The sequence below is a fragment of the Podarcis cretensis genome, assembly GCF_951804945.1.
Source record: "Podarcis cretensis genome assembly, chromosome: 2".
NCBI lineage: Eukaryota > Metazoa > Chordata > Lepidosauria > Squamata > Lacertidae > Podarcis > Podarcis cretensis.
Genome location: NC_137171.1, coordinates 89,462,357 through 89,480,999, shown reverse-complemented (window position 1 = coordinate 89,480,999; position 18,643 = coordinate 89,462,357). Strand labels below are relative to the sequence as shown.

At 42.6% G+C, this 18,643-nt stretch overlaps 1 protein-coding gene across 2 annotated transcripts in view; it reads right to left on the bottom strand.

The window, feature by feature from the left end:
* Positions 1-469: 469 nt before the first annotated feature.
* Positions 470-18,643, bottom strand: part of LOC307209446 (uncharacterized protein C3orf20 homolog) — a gene marked incomplete at its 5' end in the record, with an annotated part of 48,833 nt that continues 30,659 nt past the window's right edge. For both annotated transcript variants that reach the window (XM_079964508.1, XM_079964509.1), the window contains 3 exons: positions 470-704; positions 4,360-4,407; positions 18,218-18,360. In XM_079964508.1, the coding sequence (XP_079820634.1) occupies positions 608-704; positions 4,360-4,407; positions 18,218-18,360 (288 nt within the window). In that variant the 3' untranslated portion in view covers positions 470-607. The remainder of the gene's footprint in view (positions 705-4,359; positions 4,408-18,217; positions 18,361-18,643) is intronic.

The window sequence follows — 18,643 nt, the reverse complement described above, 5'->3', positions numbered from 1 at the left end:
TGGGGGTGGGGAAGAGAGGGACCCTCATGGCACACAGAAGAATAGCATGTGGGGGAGGATACTAACCCTGATATCTTCTTGTGAAAATGAATACCGGACCCTAAATTTCAGCTGGGCCAAGTCCACACTATTGCAGTTCTTTCTTCCTCACATGTAAATGGAAAACTAAGAAGGTAAATTCACGTCTAGCTAACATTAAAACTGATATCTCATTTTCCTGGTTTTGGCTCATCTTCTCCATTCCCTTGTCATCCTGAGGAACCCGCCCTCCTGTCTTACATATTCCAAATTTGGATGATACCACTCTGACTTTGCTTCTATTTCAAAATGTTAGGACTTTGGTACCCCGGGAAACCAGACATTTGATGCAAATGATTACTACAAGAACTCTCACTGCAAGTTTGGAGAAGTGATTTCCATATGTTTTAGAAAAGCAACCTTCTATATGGAATGAAAGAAACCAAGGCTGTCCATTGTGGGCTCTTTCTTCATAATGAATAAAATATAGTTAGCTGCATCTATATGGGTACATTAAGTGTGTGTGATACTATATATATCTATATACACAATGTCAACAACAACAAAAAATCTTTCCAGTCTCAGTATGCTATTTCTTTGATTTTTTCTTTCCACGTTTTGACTTCTCTGTCTCTTTCTGCTGCTCGTGAACGGGCTCTTCCAGAGGCAAAGGCTCACTATAAAAACTATATATAGGGGAAAAGAAAGTGAGAAGTTTGCAGTGTGAGTTGTATCATAAGGCCAACTGAAAACCACACACAATGGGAACCATAATCATCTTGCAGGTAGTGTTAGGTGTTAAGCGTCATGTTGCAACATTCATGATAAGCTTGTGAACTCTGGTTTCTATTTCAAGGCAATATAATATATCAATCTGGCAGCATGTTCCGAATGCCACTATGGTGAATTCACATGTGCCTCACTGTGTGATCATCCCATCACTGTGCAAAGGTTCTGTTCTAATGCAGCTGTGTTAATGGTAAGAAACTGATAAAAGAGCATTAATACAGCAGACCCAATGTGTTTTTAGCCAAAAACTTGTCGCAGCAGCATTTGCGAGAAGCAAAGCTACAGGGAACCAGGCAGAGGGCCTTCTCGGTAGTGGCGCCTGCCCTGTGGAACGCCCTTCCAGCAGATGTCAAAGCAATAAACAACTACCTGACATTCAGAAGACATCTTAAGGCAGCCCTGTTCAGGGAAGTTTTTAACGTGTGATATTTTACTGTATTTTTGGTTTCTATGGAAGCCGCCCAGAGTTGTTGTTGTTGTTATTATTATTATTATTATTATTATTATTATTATTATTATTATTATTATTACAAACCAGAATCCTGCATATTTATCATGTCTGCCAACACTTCATTCAGGTATGGAATATAGAACATAATTTGGCACCTTGAGAATATCGGGTAGTATGCAATACTAGTCCTACTCAAGAGTAGACACATTGAAGTTAATGGACACGACTAAGGTCACATTCACACCATACAGCTGAAGCATTATAGGTTCAAAAAATTCAGTGGGTCTACTCTGAGTTGGACTAGCTGACTACAACCAATCAAACCGATCTTTTAAAAAGTAAGTTCCTGGCAGAGAAAGAACAGAAATGTGCAAGCAATGATTTGTGAAGGTTAAAACAATGGAACCTCAGTGGGTTGGATTTCTGTTAACAAGTGAGTAAAATAATAATGCCCTGAAGCCCATAGCTGCACTATTCTGCAGTCGTCGTCCCCCTGCTCTACTCTATAGTATTCATATTATTCTTTCCTGTTTGCACTCTGACAGCCGTCTTGTAAAGAAAAAAGGAAACCTGTCTTGAAAGCAGAATATATTATGCAAAGTATATACAGTATATGTAAATTTAATTTGCATAATTTATTAAGGATGCATAATACGGTTTTTGCTAGGCTGTGGTATATAAGTCTTTAAATAACTCTAGTAAGACATCCAATTCAGAAGAGATTCTGCAGATTTAGGCTCAGTCCCATACATTAACCTGTGACTCCCATGCTCTTATTTTAGAATATCTCACATCCTAACCATGTCTACTCTGAAGTAAGTCCCATTGCAATCAATGGGACTTACTCCCAAGTAAATGTGTGGGGATTGCAGCCTTGGCAGATGTAAGAGAATGTAATGTAATTCTGGTGGCAAGTATCACAGGCAGCGTTTCTCTGCCTGAGATCTTTTAACTGGAAATTTCAGGGACTGAATGTGAGCCTTCATATATACAGAGAACGTGCTCTGATATTAAGCTTGCTTCCTCCAAAGGAAGCACAGGAAACCTGCCTCCAGATATTTTTGACCAAAGATCCCTTCAGGCCTGACCGTTGGCAGTATTAGTTGTGGCTGAAGGGAGTTGGAATCCAACAGCTTTTGGGAGACTGCAAGGTTCCCATGTCTGGTTTAGAGCATCATAATTGCTTTGCATATCAGGCTAAAGTCAGCATCCTCTAGTTTTTAAACATGACCTGATGGGCACATTCAGCACCAAACACATGTCCTAGTAATGGGAAATGGCCTTTTAGACTCTCTGCATCAATTTTATTTATGTCAGAGGCGGATTTAGAGGAGTGTGACTGGTTCAGTCACACCGTGCGCCTCAGAGGCACTGCTGGGGACGCCACAACTATACTTTAGAATAGAATACAAGAGGGACGCTGAACTTTGGTGTTGAACAGGGCACCGCTGAAATTTGAGACCCCAAGATCTGCCACTGTTTATGTACTACATTTTAATTTTGGGAAAAAAATACAAAGCAGATTATACTAAGATGGGACAGGTAGAGCTTTAGATTCTGGGTTTTGTTTTGTTTTTAAAGGTAGATTCCAAAGCCTGTAGAGAGACAATGACAGGCCCAACTAAACTTCATGCCTGAATGAATGTGGGTGTCCCTGGTCTAAGTGCAACATGGCAGCTGCCACACTATGTGGTCTCTCATTCAATCCTTTTGTACCTTCAAAGGATGCTTTAATTGCCTCTAGTGTTTTACGGACATGCCCCAGCGTAAAACGGTTACTGCATCACAGGAAAAAGACACGGGAAAGACTCCATACTCCCACTCCCATTCTGTCATTGAGGATTACTCTTCTGCAGAATCTCAACCAGCCTTCCCCTTTACCAGGTAAAGTGAAATGGCTACAGGGGTGGAATTAGCATAGCCTAAATGAAATTAGCATGCTCCTGACAAGCTGAGAATTTCAGGTGTGTCCTAACGATAAACTGTAAAGCTGTCAAAGCAGCCAGGTACAGTTTAGTCGAGGAAATGAGCCCATTAACTTGGCATCCTTGTTAGGAGTTTGCTTATAAGCGTATCCTGGGTTGGTATAACTGTCCCCCCCCCCCCAAAAAAAAAAAACACCAGCCAATAATCATCATATAGAGCTATGAGAATCTACAAACTTAGAAATCTCTCTGACAGTGAGCAATTAACAAGGGATTAGCTCACAAGTTATGACATCCACATAAGTAATAGTTTCCCACTTCCTGATTCAGGAAGCCATCATGGATTATTGCCCCCTGTCATATCAGCCTATCGCTCAACAGCAGGAACTCTGAGCAAGTTAGCCATTGGCTAAATTGCTCAAAATGTGAATTCACCATAAGTTGGACAAAAACTGGGCACTGAGATACGATGGCAGGAAATCAGTTAGTCAGATGATCACCCTGGGTGCTTCCAAACAGTGACAAAAGTAATGTAAATACATTGGCGGGGGGGGGGGGGGGGTTAATGGTATGCTAACACTAGCTCTGTTCTGTGGTTATTGCAGCTTTATCTTGTTTCCATGTGGGAAAGCAGCAAAGAAAGGACCAAAAAGGGAAATGGAAGCTGTCAGATCAATAATTATTTGAGCAAAAGTTGTGATTTTACTGGATACTAGGGATGACCAGTAACAGGAAGAGGGTGCTGTAGCCTCCCAGCCTCCCAGTCTTTCTCTTAGTACCAGGTTTTTAAAAACAAGAAAAGGTGTGCCAGTCTTGAAAGCGGGTGCTTTGGGGAGGGAGCAGTGTTGACACAACTTGCTTTTAGGTGCCAGGTGCAGCATTTAGTGGCCGCCATCTTCTTTCCCCAAAATACCTCTGGCTCCCTGTATAGCTTCACAGCCAGCGTAGCTTTGCTGGGACCCAGTGGCATCGAGGGTGGCGGATGGCAGTCATCGCAGCTGTGCCAGGCCTGCCCTTCTCCTCTGAGTGCTGCACCCTTGCAACTTGACAAAATGATTAACAATAAAATACTCCTAGCATCAATCACCCCAGCATTTGCCCCACCATGCCAGGTTCTGATGTCGGGCTTGGTTTTTATTATCATAGCCCCAAATCCCACCATTTAAAAACACAAACCTTTCCAAGGCAGGGACAGAGAACTTCTTTGGATCTTCGAAAGTGGGACTGGCAGGAGAAATGAAAGAAGTTTGTGTCAATAAACACATGTAGGTATTCTGCACCACCTCTTATGCACATTTTTAATAGAAAGTTTGAATTTCTTCTCTTTTTTTATCTTAAGCCAATGTTGCAAATGTCTGCTCATCTGGTGTCAGTTGTGAATTCCTCCTGGTTAACCAATTACTCACTCCATTGCTTTGAGGCCCATATATACACACATGTCCAGAGGAGGAAAGTAAAGTTTCTGAGGGCTATTGCATGGTTTATTTACCAAAAAACCCCACAAAAAAACAGGATTGAGCTATTTTAGACTGTGTATGTATAATACATGCCAAAACCATTTTATGAAATAAATTGGATTTAATGACTCAATTAATTCTTCATGACAAGTTCCACTTCCCTATTACTAGTTGCAATTATTATTTACTACATTTTTATTTTTGTTTATTAAATTTATATACCGCCCTTCATCCAAGATGGTTTACAGTATTAAAAAAAATACGCTGCCTTTTGTGTATAACAAACAAGCAAACAAACAAACCAATACACACACACACACCGTTTAAAAAATCATAGATTGTTTACTTAATCAAAGGTCTTGGAGAATAAGACTGTTTTCACTTGGCGTCTGAAGATATGTAATGAAGACATCAGGCAAGCATGCCTGGGGAAAGCATTCCACAAATAGGGAGCCCCTGCAGAGGAGGCCCTGTTTATCCCACCCTTCCCCCAAGGAAATCAGGGTGGCATATATTTTCCTGCTTTTTCATCTCAGAAACCCTATATGGTAGCTTAGGCTGAGAGTAGGTGACTAACACAACTTTACTCAATGAGTTTCATGGAGATTTGAACTCTGAGAGTCCAACACTCTCACCACAAAATGACATTGACTCTCTTTTTAAATGGCAGGCATATGCAACCTGCAGACCTATCATGTGTGTCTTAATCAACTCGTTTGGCACCACATCTGGGACTATACAAACTATGGAAGTTGTTAAGCACCTGCATGCCACAAAAGGGAAAGCTGGTGTGTTGTGTCCAGCTTGCTGGGTCTCCAGTTTTGCAGGCCTGATTTAATGCTTGCTGCTCTCAGTTGACAAAGTCATTGTCAGGGATATCAAGACATTAGATCAATTTCATCACCTGACCCAGCCAGAACTCCCCCAGTGTCACAAGTAAAGGGAGAAAGATCAGAAGATCTTCCACTCAAAAGGAAGTGTTGCATAAATCTCATGAATGCAAATGAGTAATAATCTTAAGAGGTTTCTCGTGTTTGGGGGCACAGGAATCCTGTAACTAATTCAGCAAATGTGAGTCAAGTTGATTCCAGCAATATTGGAATCCATGCTTCAGATTGGTTTAAGGCACCATGTACAAAGGTAAGAGGTACAAAAAGCTAGCCTACAATGAGATACATGTACCTCGGCAAATATCGCTTATTAACTGCTAAGGTCTATGGAGAAATGTAAGAGCTTTAGAACATGCAAGCTACAGCTTGTTCACTTAATTATTATTTCTTAATTTGAGAATTCAATCAACACAAGAAGCAGGAAACAGATGCACATACTGTACTGATTAGTTGGTGATGATGGATGGGGAAAAGTCATTGCTATTCCTCCCCCTGGGAGGAGTCAGAAGCTTGTACCTCCCGTTGTACATCTTGAGCTTTTCTAAACAGGCCTGCCCAACACTCTGAAACCCCCTGCCCCTAAAATTAGCACTCTGCTACAGTCTGAACCACCATGATAGTGTACATACACCAGCTGCTATTAGGCTTGGACCTTCCAAGTTCTTAAGCAGTGTACTGCTTGGCAAAAGTAGTTTCTTTCTAAAGTACAGTACCATATTTTTTCATGTATAAGATGCCCCCTATTTTGGGGGACTCCAAATTAAGGAAATGGGGGGAGATTGCCCAGAGTTGCTGAGCTTTGTTTGGGAAGGATTGCCCATGGTTATTGAGCTTTTTTTTTAGGGGGGATTGCCGGAAATCGCTCACCCGCCTGACCTATGCTCCTGTTCCCTCACCAGCAGAAGCCACCAATCACCCAATTGCCGCAGCGACAGGCGATCATCACCAGCCCTTGCCGCAGCCACCAATAACATGCTCAATGACCACTGATAATCTCTGGCTCATGGCAGCAACCTATCCCATGTCCCCCCCATGCACTATCCATGTATAAGACGACCCACAATTTTTAAATTTAAAAAACCCTTGTCATATACAGAGAATAGTATGATAGGTTTTATCTTAAACAATTGCAAACACAATAAAAAAAGAGTTCAATTGTAATATGATATATTACATCAGTGTTTCAGTGCTCATTTCTTCTCCTTCCAAAATAGATTTTATCTTGAACAATTGCAAACACAGTAATAAAGAGTCCACTTGTGATATACCCGTGGTTCAGTGCTCGGACGTCATTCCGGTAATCAGGCATTTTGTCACTAAAGAGCTTAGTCATTGAGCTTTGTGGTAAATAATATACAAGAAAAGACAATATTTAAATGACTATATCTGTCCCCATCTGCATGTTTCCATCAGGAGGAGCATAGAAAGAGGACAATGTTAAACCTCCTAGGAGGTTTAAGAAACTGAAGGACATCATTTATAGGCTGCCCAGAAGCTTCTGGTTGGCCACTGTGGAAAATGGAACGCTGGTCTAGTTGGACTTTTGGACCAGGCCTATCCCGGAAAAGTAGTGGGTAGGTTCAGTCTATCTGGGGCCATCCTGAAAGGAAGAGACCATAGCTTTGCAGGCAGAATATCATAGGTTCAATCCTCAATATTTCCAGGTAGTCTGGAATAGACTCTCTGGAGCTCTCTAAAGGGTAGTAGGCAGTAAGCAGCTAGATGGACCATTGGGCAGCCTCAGTATAAAGCAGCTTCCTGTGTTCCTAATCTCTGCCAAAGCTAAACTGGAAGCAGTAATGGACAGAGACTGCCAGATTCAAAAGGTGACGCCTCTCCTGTATAGCTAAGGAGCCTACACAATGCAAATTTTATTCGGCGCCAGCTACTTCCATCACAGAGCAGTAATGATGGCAGAAGGCATGCTGGTTGACATCCTTCCTTGTATGCAGTTGTGAAGATGGTATTGCCTGCATTTCATCCGGTTAATTTGTATTTAATCTTCCACTGATTCATGGAAGGTCTTGAAGCCTCTCATAACTACCTGCACTTTAGGAAAGCTCCTCTTAGACTTTGGTCCTCACAGCTAAAGTCATATACCCAACAGAATCCACACCTTTTAAAGAGAGAAAGATTACAGCAATGACTCTTGTTTTCTTTCGAACTTGTGCTCCTTTGCTTGCAAGTTGTCTACCAAATAAAGGCAAGGGATTGCATCTTGATCTAAAGGGACACCATTAATTTCTTTTTTCTTATCCCTGCACAAAGTCTAAGAAAGATTCCGTTTACAATTGGGTTAGATAAGAACCAGCAGAAATCCCAAGAGGGTCAGCAAAGTAATTCACTCCTGTGACCCATCCTTCTCTGAAGCCTGGGGCCTTGGTGTACAAAAGAAAATGTCTATTGCAAAAGGCTAGTTCTACCGATGTTTAGTTTAAGTGGGGTTATGGGTACAGAGGCAATAATTTATGGCGCTAAAGAGATAGGTCTTTTAATTTTGAGAGAGAAGGTGACACAGAAATATATTTTGGCAAAAATTCATCTTTATGTTACTCTAATATGTTAACTTAGCTCATCGCCTTAACAACAGGGCCAGTCTGAAGACCAGTGATAGAGGGACAAAGAAAGCTATTAGCACCAAAATGAACTGGATATTCCAAATTTACCCATTTATTTATTTGTATTGTGACCTGGATCTGTAAGAAGGTAGGGATGCTATAGTTCAATGTTTGCCAGGACGCCACATTTCTAATCTGTTTAATTTAATATATGTCACCACCTATGTTTTACATTTTTTTTCTGGCTTTTCACAAGTTTGTCTATTATTACAGGGCACCAAATGTGCACCACACACATCTGGATGCCGCACACAGAAGTGAACAACATCTGTTCAAAAATGCAATGTCAGACTTGGCAAGCACCATGGGATGGATTTGTTTGCTAGTGTGACTGGTTATGAGTGTTAGCAGCTAGATTTGCAGTCACTAAACACCTGTCACAGACTTTGAAAGTGTTCGAACTCAGGATGAAAGGGAGGAATGTGCTAAGAGGAAGGCATGCTTGGCAAACCCTCACCATGATCAACTCCTGCTCGGAAACCTATGTCCCCACATTGGAAGGACGTGTGGATCCAGAATTGGCCTCCACAGTCATCTATGGACACACTGTTAAGACTGTGTTCATGGAAGACAAATGAATGATCACCAAAGAAGAAGAAGATTGACTCTTCCATCCAGCATTACTTGTAAGTTTCCCCTAGCAATTCTTCTATAATCAGGGAAATTAGTTTTCTGCAAGTCACCAATAAAAATTCTCCAAACAATTTTTTAATGCTTGATATGAACAGAATGAATTCCGCTACTGGTTTGGGATCATCTGATTTAAACAGGAGCCCCATGCTTAATATAACCTGGTGGATTTGCTCAATATCCTACTGGGAACAAGGCTCCACGATTCATAGTATAAAAGCAGTGGTGACTAAAGTTCCTGGATTCTGAATTTCTGTTGTACTTGTTACAGCTGTACTGGGAAGGAAGTTCCTCCATAGGACAGTATTAGTTGAAAGGTACATTAAAGGGGCAGTGGAAATAAAGCTTATAAAAAATAGGACTGCTGAAACAAGTGAGTCAGCCCAGTACCCATGAACCTTAGCAATTTCCCTAACTACCTTCTTTTACAGCTCTTACTTTCTCTTTACACTGCTTCTCACCTCAAGATAAGGCAGTGTGGCTTTACAAGAAAATTAATTTTGAAACGGCAAAAGCAATACGGAAAAATTCTTTATAGCAAACTGGGGTGATGGCTCTACATAACGAAGTGCTCAGCAGAGCCTGTTAAAAGGCCCACCTGCACACAGATCTCTTGCTAAGCCTGAAAGTTGGCTCATAATTCTCTTATATTAGCTCCATCATTTTTCATTCTCAAATATTTTTGGTGGAGAGATACATTTAAACCATAAACTTGACTGCTTGCTGAAGCCCAGCAGATTACAGCTGTAAGGCAGCTACTAGAAAACAGCTAACAGGGATCATATATATCCAAAGTACATCAGTGAATAGAGTGATATAGTTGTATTGGCAGCAGAACAGGCTCATATAAATGTGCATCAACCGGTAGCAATTTAATGAGCGAGGGACCATTCCCAGTTGAGTTGGGTGAAATCTTTGAGGTCTGGAAAGCTGCACATACACTACACACACACCACACACACACACTGCTTCTCCATCCCAAATCCACCTCTTGAAGCTGCCTCTTGGACTTTTGTTAGATGTATATTCACACAGTGTGTTCTTCCACCCTGAGATATGATTCTGAAATTGTATTTTGGTCTTTCTATAGCTCTCCCTCTTTCTTAAAAAAGAATAAGATCTGATTTTAGTGCAATTGATTTCCCAAGCCCTTGGGAAAAAGTGAGCTAGAAAATCCAGCTAAGTAAATACCATTGCTTGAAAGGTTTAGTGATGGAGTGATAAAGTGTGGCTAAGAAATGAGTGCCATAATGAAAAGATTAACCCTCTCTGGTTTTTTCAAAGGATATTTGAAAAGCCTAGGACCACAGTCCTTTCAATTTGTTTCAGTGGCAGAAATAATGATGGGCTGCTGATCCTATACTCGGAACCTCTCCTCTGGACCAGCTCCGTCACATATACTGCACTGAAAGGACAGGAATAGTCCAGCTCCTCTCCCCACCTACACTAGAGATGCAATCTGACTGCATGATATGTGGGCTGAGACGGGAGCATCAGTGCAACAGCACCAGAGGAAGTCAATACCTGAGGTTGTGGGCTTGAGTCCTAGCACTGGTGCAGGAGGAATAATAAATTGTGCCTTCACAGTGCTGCCAAGATCTTTGTGCAGAATCTCCTACTAGCAACTCAGAGTACAGGTTTCAAGTGCTGCTCTTTATTTCGAAGGGATGGAGGGGGTTCATGCTGGGGAACTCCACAAAAGCAATATATGTCAAGGGCTGTTTGTAAAAACTTCCAAACAGGCAGCAGCAAAGGTTCAAATGCCTTGGGATCTGGACATGATTTACAGGCCGTTTCCTTGTTTCTTCCATTACTTGATTTAATTCAAAAATCATTTTAACTATTAGCAAAGTTCCAGTGTGTGTCACTGCGCTCAATTATTCACAGCAATGGACAGAGACGTTGACCAACTGCACAAGCGTGAATGCAATTTAGGAATGGGGACTTGTGGCTCCCCGATAATTTATTACGGCCGATTATGCAGACCAGGAGAAAGGCAGGGGCTTACTTACAATAAATGTGCAATCCACAATCCATCACAAACTGAAAGACACACTGAATACCCAGGTTCCTTAGCCTCCTCTGGATTTAAGGCCTTATTAGCAAGGCAATTTTGTTCTTGTTACATTCTGTTGTCCGGGATGCTTAAGACAGCCAAATGCATTACACATCTTCCTATTGGACCGTACGGACATACAGCAAGCTGGGCATTAGCAGACCCAGGAGGCACATTCAGCCTCCATTACAACATTTGTTCATAGCCCACAGCTATCAAAGTTAATCTTGAGCAGGTTTCTAACTGTCTCGCTTGCAGAAAACAAAATGTAAGGAAAAAGCAGAGGGGCATCTCATAGGACACTCAAATGCACATTCTCCAAATTGCTATATTTGCAGCACATTTCTAAAGGGAGTATGCTGCAATGATAGAAGTGGATAAAATTATGCATGGTGTGAAGAAAGTGGTTAGAGAAAGGTTTTTCTCCCTCTCGGGAGCATCCATTGAATATGAATGTTGGAAGATTCAGGACAGACCTTTTCATAATCAAACTATGGAACTCGCTCCCAAAGGAAGCAATGATTGCTACCAACACAGATGGCTTCAGAAGAGGATTAGACAAACTCATGGAGGATGAGGTAGCTTCTGACTCTGGTGACTATGTTCTACCTCCACTGTTGTGCTCAGGTCCTCTTTGTGGGCTTCACATAGGCATCTGATTGGCCACTATGAGAGGAGGACACTGGAAAAGATGAGTCACTGGCCTGCTCCTCTTATGTTCCTATGATATAGCAGATGCTAAGCCTGATGGCACCAGGCAGCATTGCAGGGCAGCTACCAACAACCTTGTACCACCTCCCTGCCGCCCTCCTCACCTTGCTAGCCATGCCACAGCTTCTGCTTCCTCCACCCATGGCACTGGTTTTGTTACTACAGTTTCCTCTCCTTGCCCACTGTGGGTGGGGCTGTCCCGCCCTGCTTGCCTTTCCACCAGTAGCAGACATAAGGCAGAGGATGGGAGGGCAAGAGGAGCCAGAGCTGTCCACCCTGCGGGCCCATGCCAACCTGGAGCTGGCCTAGACAAAGACCATGTGCCAATCACAGAGCCAAGGCAATGGGTACAGTTTTGTCTCACCATGTCAGTCAAGAAACTAATTAGGCAGGAGGCAGCTGCCCACATCCTGTATGTTGTATTCTTTCAGGGAATTACTGTATTTTTCGCCCCATAGGATGCACTTTTCCCCCTCCAAAAATGAAGGGGAAACATGTGTGCGTCCTATGGGGTGAATGCAGGCTTTCGCTGAAGCCTGGAGAGTGAGAGGGGTCAGTGCGCACCGACCCCTCTCGCTCTCCAGGCTTTGCGCAGATCTCCGCAAGCTGTGGGAGCCCGCGCCGGGCTCCCATGGCTTGCGGAGAGTTGCCTGCATGCCGAAGGCTGGTCGTGCTGAGCTCAGCACGTCCAGACTTCGCGCAGCTCTCGGCAAGGCGCGGGAGCCCGGCACTGGGCTCCCGCGCCTTGCGGAGAGTTGCCTGCATGCCAAAGGCTGGGTGCGCTGAGCTCAGCGCGCCCAGGCTTCACGCAGCTCTCCGCAAGGCGCGGGAGGCTGGGGCCGGGCTCCCACGGCTTGCGGAGAGTTGCCTGTTCTGGGGGCTGGGGTCGGGGGAAGCTTGGGCTTCCCCCGCCCCAGCCCGCGCCTGGGGGGGAAATAATTTTTCCCCCCTTTATTTCCCCCCCAAAAAACTAGGTGCGCCTTATGGGACGGTGCGTCCTATAGGGCGAAAAATACGGTAACTGTTCGCTGTTCACTTAAGCGCAAACAAAACTCTTCCTTCTTTCACTTCCCTTGGACTAGCAGAAACTTTGCAGAATTAACAGACCTATCAGGGTGCTCTATATAACCCTGTTGTTTAACTTGTATATATAACCTGCATGGAGTCTGAACCAGCAATCAAGGTTCAACATATAACACATTGTGCTCCACTTGTCCCAGGCCTACTCCTGTGCCCCTCTTCCAGCTTCTGCCACCAATTCACCCCTTGTCTGCTCCAGTTACTGGCTTTTTTAACACTAGAAGATAGGAATGGGGAGAAATTGTGTTCCAGTTCACATATAAAGGGGAAAATCTCCCTAACTCACTGTTCCCCAAACAATATGCAAATCATAATCTACTCTTCTTTGAATTTTGCAGTGGAGTTCTCCAATCAGTAATGTTTATTAAAGATGAATTCACTAGGGTAAAATGTGCATTAAAATGCATATAAGTGAAAATAACATTAAAATGCATAATGTTAGAGGAAAATGCTTTGCAAGAATGTGTGGATTAGGATAAATCTGCTGGTGAATTTTCATGAGGGTTTAAAATTGCAAACAGATATGGAAATATGGAGAACTGAATTTAAGGTTGGAAACATGAGAAACAGAGATAAACCAATATTGACAGGCTTGTCTATCCCTACTAGAAGGGGGAGGGCCACGTGTGCAACCCCCATAGCTCTGCATTTAATGCACAGCAGTACTATGAAGACTGCATGAACAAGACTCTCTTGTGTTAAAGAGCAGTTTCTGCACTCCTACTCTTCACTTTGTGGTACAGAGGTCTGGCGCATGAATCATGAGCCAGGTGGAACCCTGAACAGATACAGGAACACTCCCGACTGTAACATTTTGTTGCTGGTCTCACTTGTTTTGCCTGTTTGTCTTTTGATGGAGTGTTTTGTGTGTAACTTCCTCTCACTCCTATGAACTGCCTTGTTTTAGCAAGAAATATATTGATTATTCACTATAAACACTTAGTCATCTGAGCAGAGGACAGAATGTGGTATGTGTGTGTTTTTTTAAAAATGGTGCTCCTTGTAACAAATTCAGCTACCTTCAACTTTTCCTGAAAGCCAGTGCCAGAGTTTTGTCTTGCTGACCTTTGAACAACAGACTTTCCTTTCTGCTGCTTTCTAGCATTCCTTTGCTATGTCGAATGCATCCTATTTGACAGGCCATCAGCCTGCTTACCTGCCCCCAGCCCTGAGCAGTTCATAGTGGCAGGCACAAAAAAGAACACAGCTGCTATGTTTTCATATATCTGTGAGTCATTGGTTGGACTCAGATCATTGCCCTGCTTAGGGTAAACTGTACAATAATAAATAGCATCAACTCAACAATATCTGCAAGTTGCTAACTTGTTGCCCTTACTCTCACTCCTCTTAGTTTCCGGACATGATCATTTGACTGTTGTTGGTTTGTTTGTTTTAATGCAACTCCTCTCATTGACTGTTCACACACCTGCAGTTATTTTTGACCCTCAACTCAACAAAAGTGTTAATTGCCAAAATATGTTTGGCAAGAATTAAAGTTAAGTCATGCTCATCATGTGCTATTGCTCCCCCACTGCCAGTTCATCCACATTAATGCCTATACGAAAGAGGAAAGTGCAGTTGGCCATAGCCTTCTCCATTTTCACATCTTTGCCCAAATGGCCGCCAGTTCTTCCTTATCCATTGATCTTCCTCTCCACTTGTTAATATTTGTGATCCTCTCTAATTTACACCCAGCTGATTGACTTCCTGGACTCCAGTCCATATACATGTCTACCCTCCCTGAAGCTGGTTTCTCATTTTCCCCCGCCATGGGTGCTGCATGGGTGGTATCAATGGCACTGGTCTAAAGGGTCACTCAGTAGAGCATGAAACTATTAATCTCAGGGCCATAGGTTCAAGCCCCACATTGGGGAAAAGATTCCTGCATGATCCTCATAGTCCCTTCCAACTATGAGTCTATGAACTCCATCCCTTGTCCTGACATCAGGAGTTCTGAATAAGGCTGCAGAAAGGGCTCATTTCAAGCCGGTAGATGAAATACAGTTTCGGCACTTTGCTATGAACAGAGAGCAGGTTTTGCTGTACTATCAAGCAAAGTGCAATACAGTAGTAGATTCCCTTAGCACTGGCTGTCTTGAGATGGATGAGCTGAGAATTTAGACCTGTAATACAAAGGTTTTTTGGGGGCAGGACTTGGTATGTTACCGTTACAGAGTTTCAATAAAAAGAGAGGCTATCACATGTTTTCTCTATATTACTGAAAGTGCTAGTAGAGAATTCTGATACAATATTGTTCAATGACAGCTCAGGTGGTCTGTAGATATCAGATCTCTTAAAATAAGGAATGTCTATAACTACCACCTCTTGGAAAATATTGCCAAGACTTGATTGAAGAATGTGTATATGATATATGAATATATGTGGATCATATGTGGATACATGAATGAGTATAGTCTATATGAATATATTAAATATTACTGTGCTTCTAGAGATAGGATTAGATTCATTGGTCAGTGATTGTAAAAATTAACCAAGCAAACAGGACCTTGATCCTACAAATGTTCATGGAATGTTCATGGAAGAAGTCATGAAGGAAAACATTGCACTGAAAGCATCAAATCCCACTTCCTTTCTTTCGATATTTCGATTATTTTGCAGAGAGAACAGATATTTGCAAACAGGGTGAAAATGCTTCCTGACTTCCCCTCTTATCTTTACTTCATTCTTCAGTGTATGTTAGTTAAGATCACAAGCAAGCTCCAGTGACGCATAAAGGGTTTCCTAATCCCTCCAGTTCACACAGAGGCATCTTGTTATCAGCAAGGAATGGATCAGTTCCTAGACTCCACAGCCACAATCCATCAAAACATTAGTCATCATGACTAAATCCCAGTGAAAGTGATGATGGGATGGACATGACTTGAGTCCCATTTATTTCAACAGGGCTTAACAATGGGTTGTGCCTGCTTTCTTTAAAGACTCTGAGATGCCTGGCACTGTGTGTATGTGTGCTTCGAAGCACTTCAAAGTAGAGGGAACACAACAGTGGTGCCATATATTTAGGATGTGAAATATCTCACCCTTAGAATTCCTACACACAAAGACAATGAGTTTCTAGCAAAGTCAGAGTCCACAGCCCTTGGTCTAGGAATCTGACACTGCGCTATAGTTTAAATTCCAACAGCAGCTAGTTTATGGGGTGGAGGGAGGAACAGAATGAAGTCATGTTGCTCCCAGATATCAGTGTTGCTCCAGTAACAAGACTCTAGCCTTCTTGAACGTGACTGCGGAGAATACCACAGGAATGAACAGCCATTAGTCACCCCTGGCAAATGGTTTAACAGACTGTAGTGGAGCTGATGCTATATCCATCCATTGAGCACATGCTTTGAATGGACTTTCTTCCTCCAGTCTCCTGAGCTGCTAAAAACAGACTGTAAATCTTGCTCGGCGCGGGAGTTGCTGCTAAAGGCGCCCACATGACATAAAATAATACGCACCAAAGCACAGGACTGGCAGGTAGGGACAGCCTCACATCGCTGATGGATAATCAAGGCCGCGTCACTAGTTCCAGAATAAATTCCAGGGGTGGGGTGGAGAGGCAGTTCAAAATGAATTAAGCACATTTGGGGAACATGTGTCCATTTGATGCATTTGTGTCTTTCGTTCAGTTTCCTCAATTTGGGCTGTCCATAGAGTATAGGACACGCAACTGGAATACAGAGTAGGATGGAGGAGAAGGAAAATACGCAGCACGGCATAGTCATACAGAGATGGGCTGGGAATAATAGAAAGGAAAGGGAACAAGATGGGGACAGACAGCTCCCCCTCAAACATCAACAACAGACTCTCAAGAGGGCTGCGGAAGCCCCATTCTGCGAACATGCACTGTCTCTTTTGTGCAAGGGAAGTTAGGCTCCAAAGCCACATTAAGGATGAAAAGGGGATGAGAAGGCAGAAGGAGTAGAAAGTGAAAGGGGCTATAAGAAAGAATGGATGGAACTTGTCTTGTAATTCAGTCTGTTACATTGACATTGACCCCTACAAGTTTAAGAGATATGTAAGGGGTATGGATGGGCAAATCTCAAATTTATTTTTCTCTCTGCTTATTTTCCAAAGGTCCATCAAGTGGCGAACTAGATGCTTTGCAATGGCAAACTAGATACCTTCAGGAAGCCCACAAGCAGAACCTGAGTGCAATAGAACTCCCCACCACCACCACCTTATGATTCCCAGCACTAGCATTCAAAAGCATAATGTATCCAATAGTGGAGTTATAATGCAGACATCATGGCCACTGGCAGCATTATCCTACACAAATTTGAATTCGTCTAATCCTCTTTTAAAGCCATCCAGGTTGGTGGCTCCTTACTACAGCCCATGATAGCACTTTCTCCACACTTAATGATCTTATATTCCTCTACATAAATGCCTGCTTTGCTTGTTCCATAGGGCTTGCTCATGTTCGTTGCCCCTTTCTGAACCTTTTCCAGCTTTACAATATCCTTTTGGAAGTGAGGCAATCAGAACTGTACCCAGTATTCCAAGTATGGTCTCACCACAGACTTATATAATAGCATTATAACACTGACAGTTTTATTTTCATTTCATTTCCAAATGATCCCTGACATGGAACTCACCCTTTTCACAGCCACCACACATTAGGTTGACATCTTCATTGACCTATCCATTTTGACCCCAAGGTCTCATTCCAGGTCAGTCATCACCTGCTTAGGCTCTATTAGTGCACTTGTGAAATAAGGAAAAAAAATTGCCCCAATGTGGCACACATGCATACACTGAACTGCATTTGCCATTTGGGTGAAAAGGAAAATGATGGTGCCCTTTCCTAAGTGATGCAAGTCTATTAACCCAAAAGTTCATTTCTCTCATTCTTAATGGAAACTTCAACAGGCTAAAAAATGAGTCTCTATTAAAGATTTGGTAATATGCAGATTTATATAAACATAATCCATTGATTACATGTCAGTTGAATAAGCAACAACAAGTATCCAACTGACTTTCAAGTTCTACTGAAAGTAGACTAATTGAAATTAAGAAACCTAAGTTATTCATGCCCACTAACATAATGGGCTAACAAACACTAACTCTGAGAACTAGCTTTGGATACAACTCTAAAAACTTAATCAGTCAACAGGCTTAATGTTAGGAACCTGAAACACAGCAAGGAAGAATTTAGAATTCAACCTTTTTTCTTTTTTAAAATTATCCATCTTGTTCATCAGTTGCCAACATGGTAGCCCTGGGTGTTCTTTAACTACAACTCCCATCATCCCTGACGATTGGCCAAGTTGGCTGAGACTAATGGGTGTTGTAGTCCAAGAACATCCTGTCAGTTGGATTTTTACAATCAAGTGGTTTATAAATTTTATGAAATACATAAATAACATCTGGGTGGTATCCAGTGGCTACCCCTGCTCTATGTATATACTTAGCAGCAAGAACAGCTAACAATGGAGTTTATGGGCACTTCGTACTTCTTATAACAGCTCATCTCTGGTCACAGTGCACCAGTTCGTCCAGTTCTTGTTGCAAACACAGACCTCTGCATGACACTGCCTCCCCTGTCCCCATTCCCATCTTCCCCTTCCCTTGGACTTCCTGTTTTACCTAAATTTGAAGCTCTGTGGCAGGAAGTGACCCATCTTGCAGTCAAGGCAAACTTGGTTGATCTGCTTCAGCAGGTCTTTCTTGCTGAAGCTGTATCCGTTGAAAACACAGCCCCCAAAGACTGGCTTCCCTCCAGCATACATCTGTTGACAAACAGGCAGGAAGGAGGGGAACAAAAATGCTTTGCAACAATATATATATATATAAGCGAGTTGGAAGGCTTGGACCAAATGGTTTCCTTTTCCTGTTATGCACAGGAGGCTTAAATGTTTTCACCCAGACATGAAGGGGCTTTGACAGCTCCCTCCCTCTCTCTCTCTCTCTCTCTCTCTCTCTCTCTCTCTCTCTCTCTCTCTCTTCTCTCCACACACACACACACACACACACACACTTCCTGCACATCACTTAACACTCCTGATGTTGAAT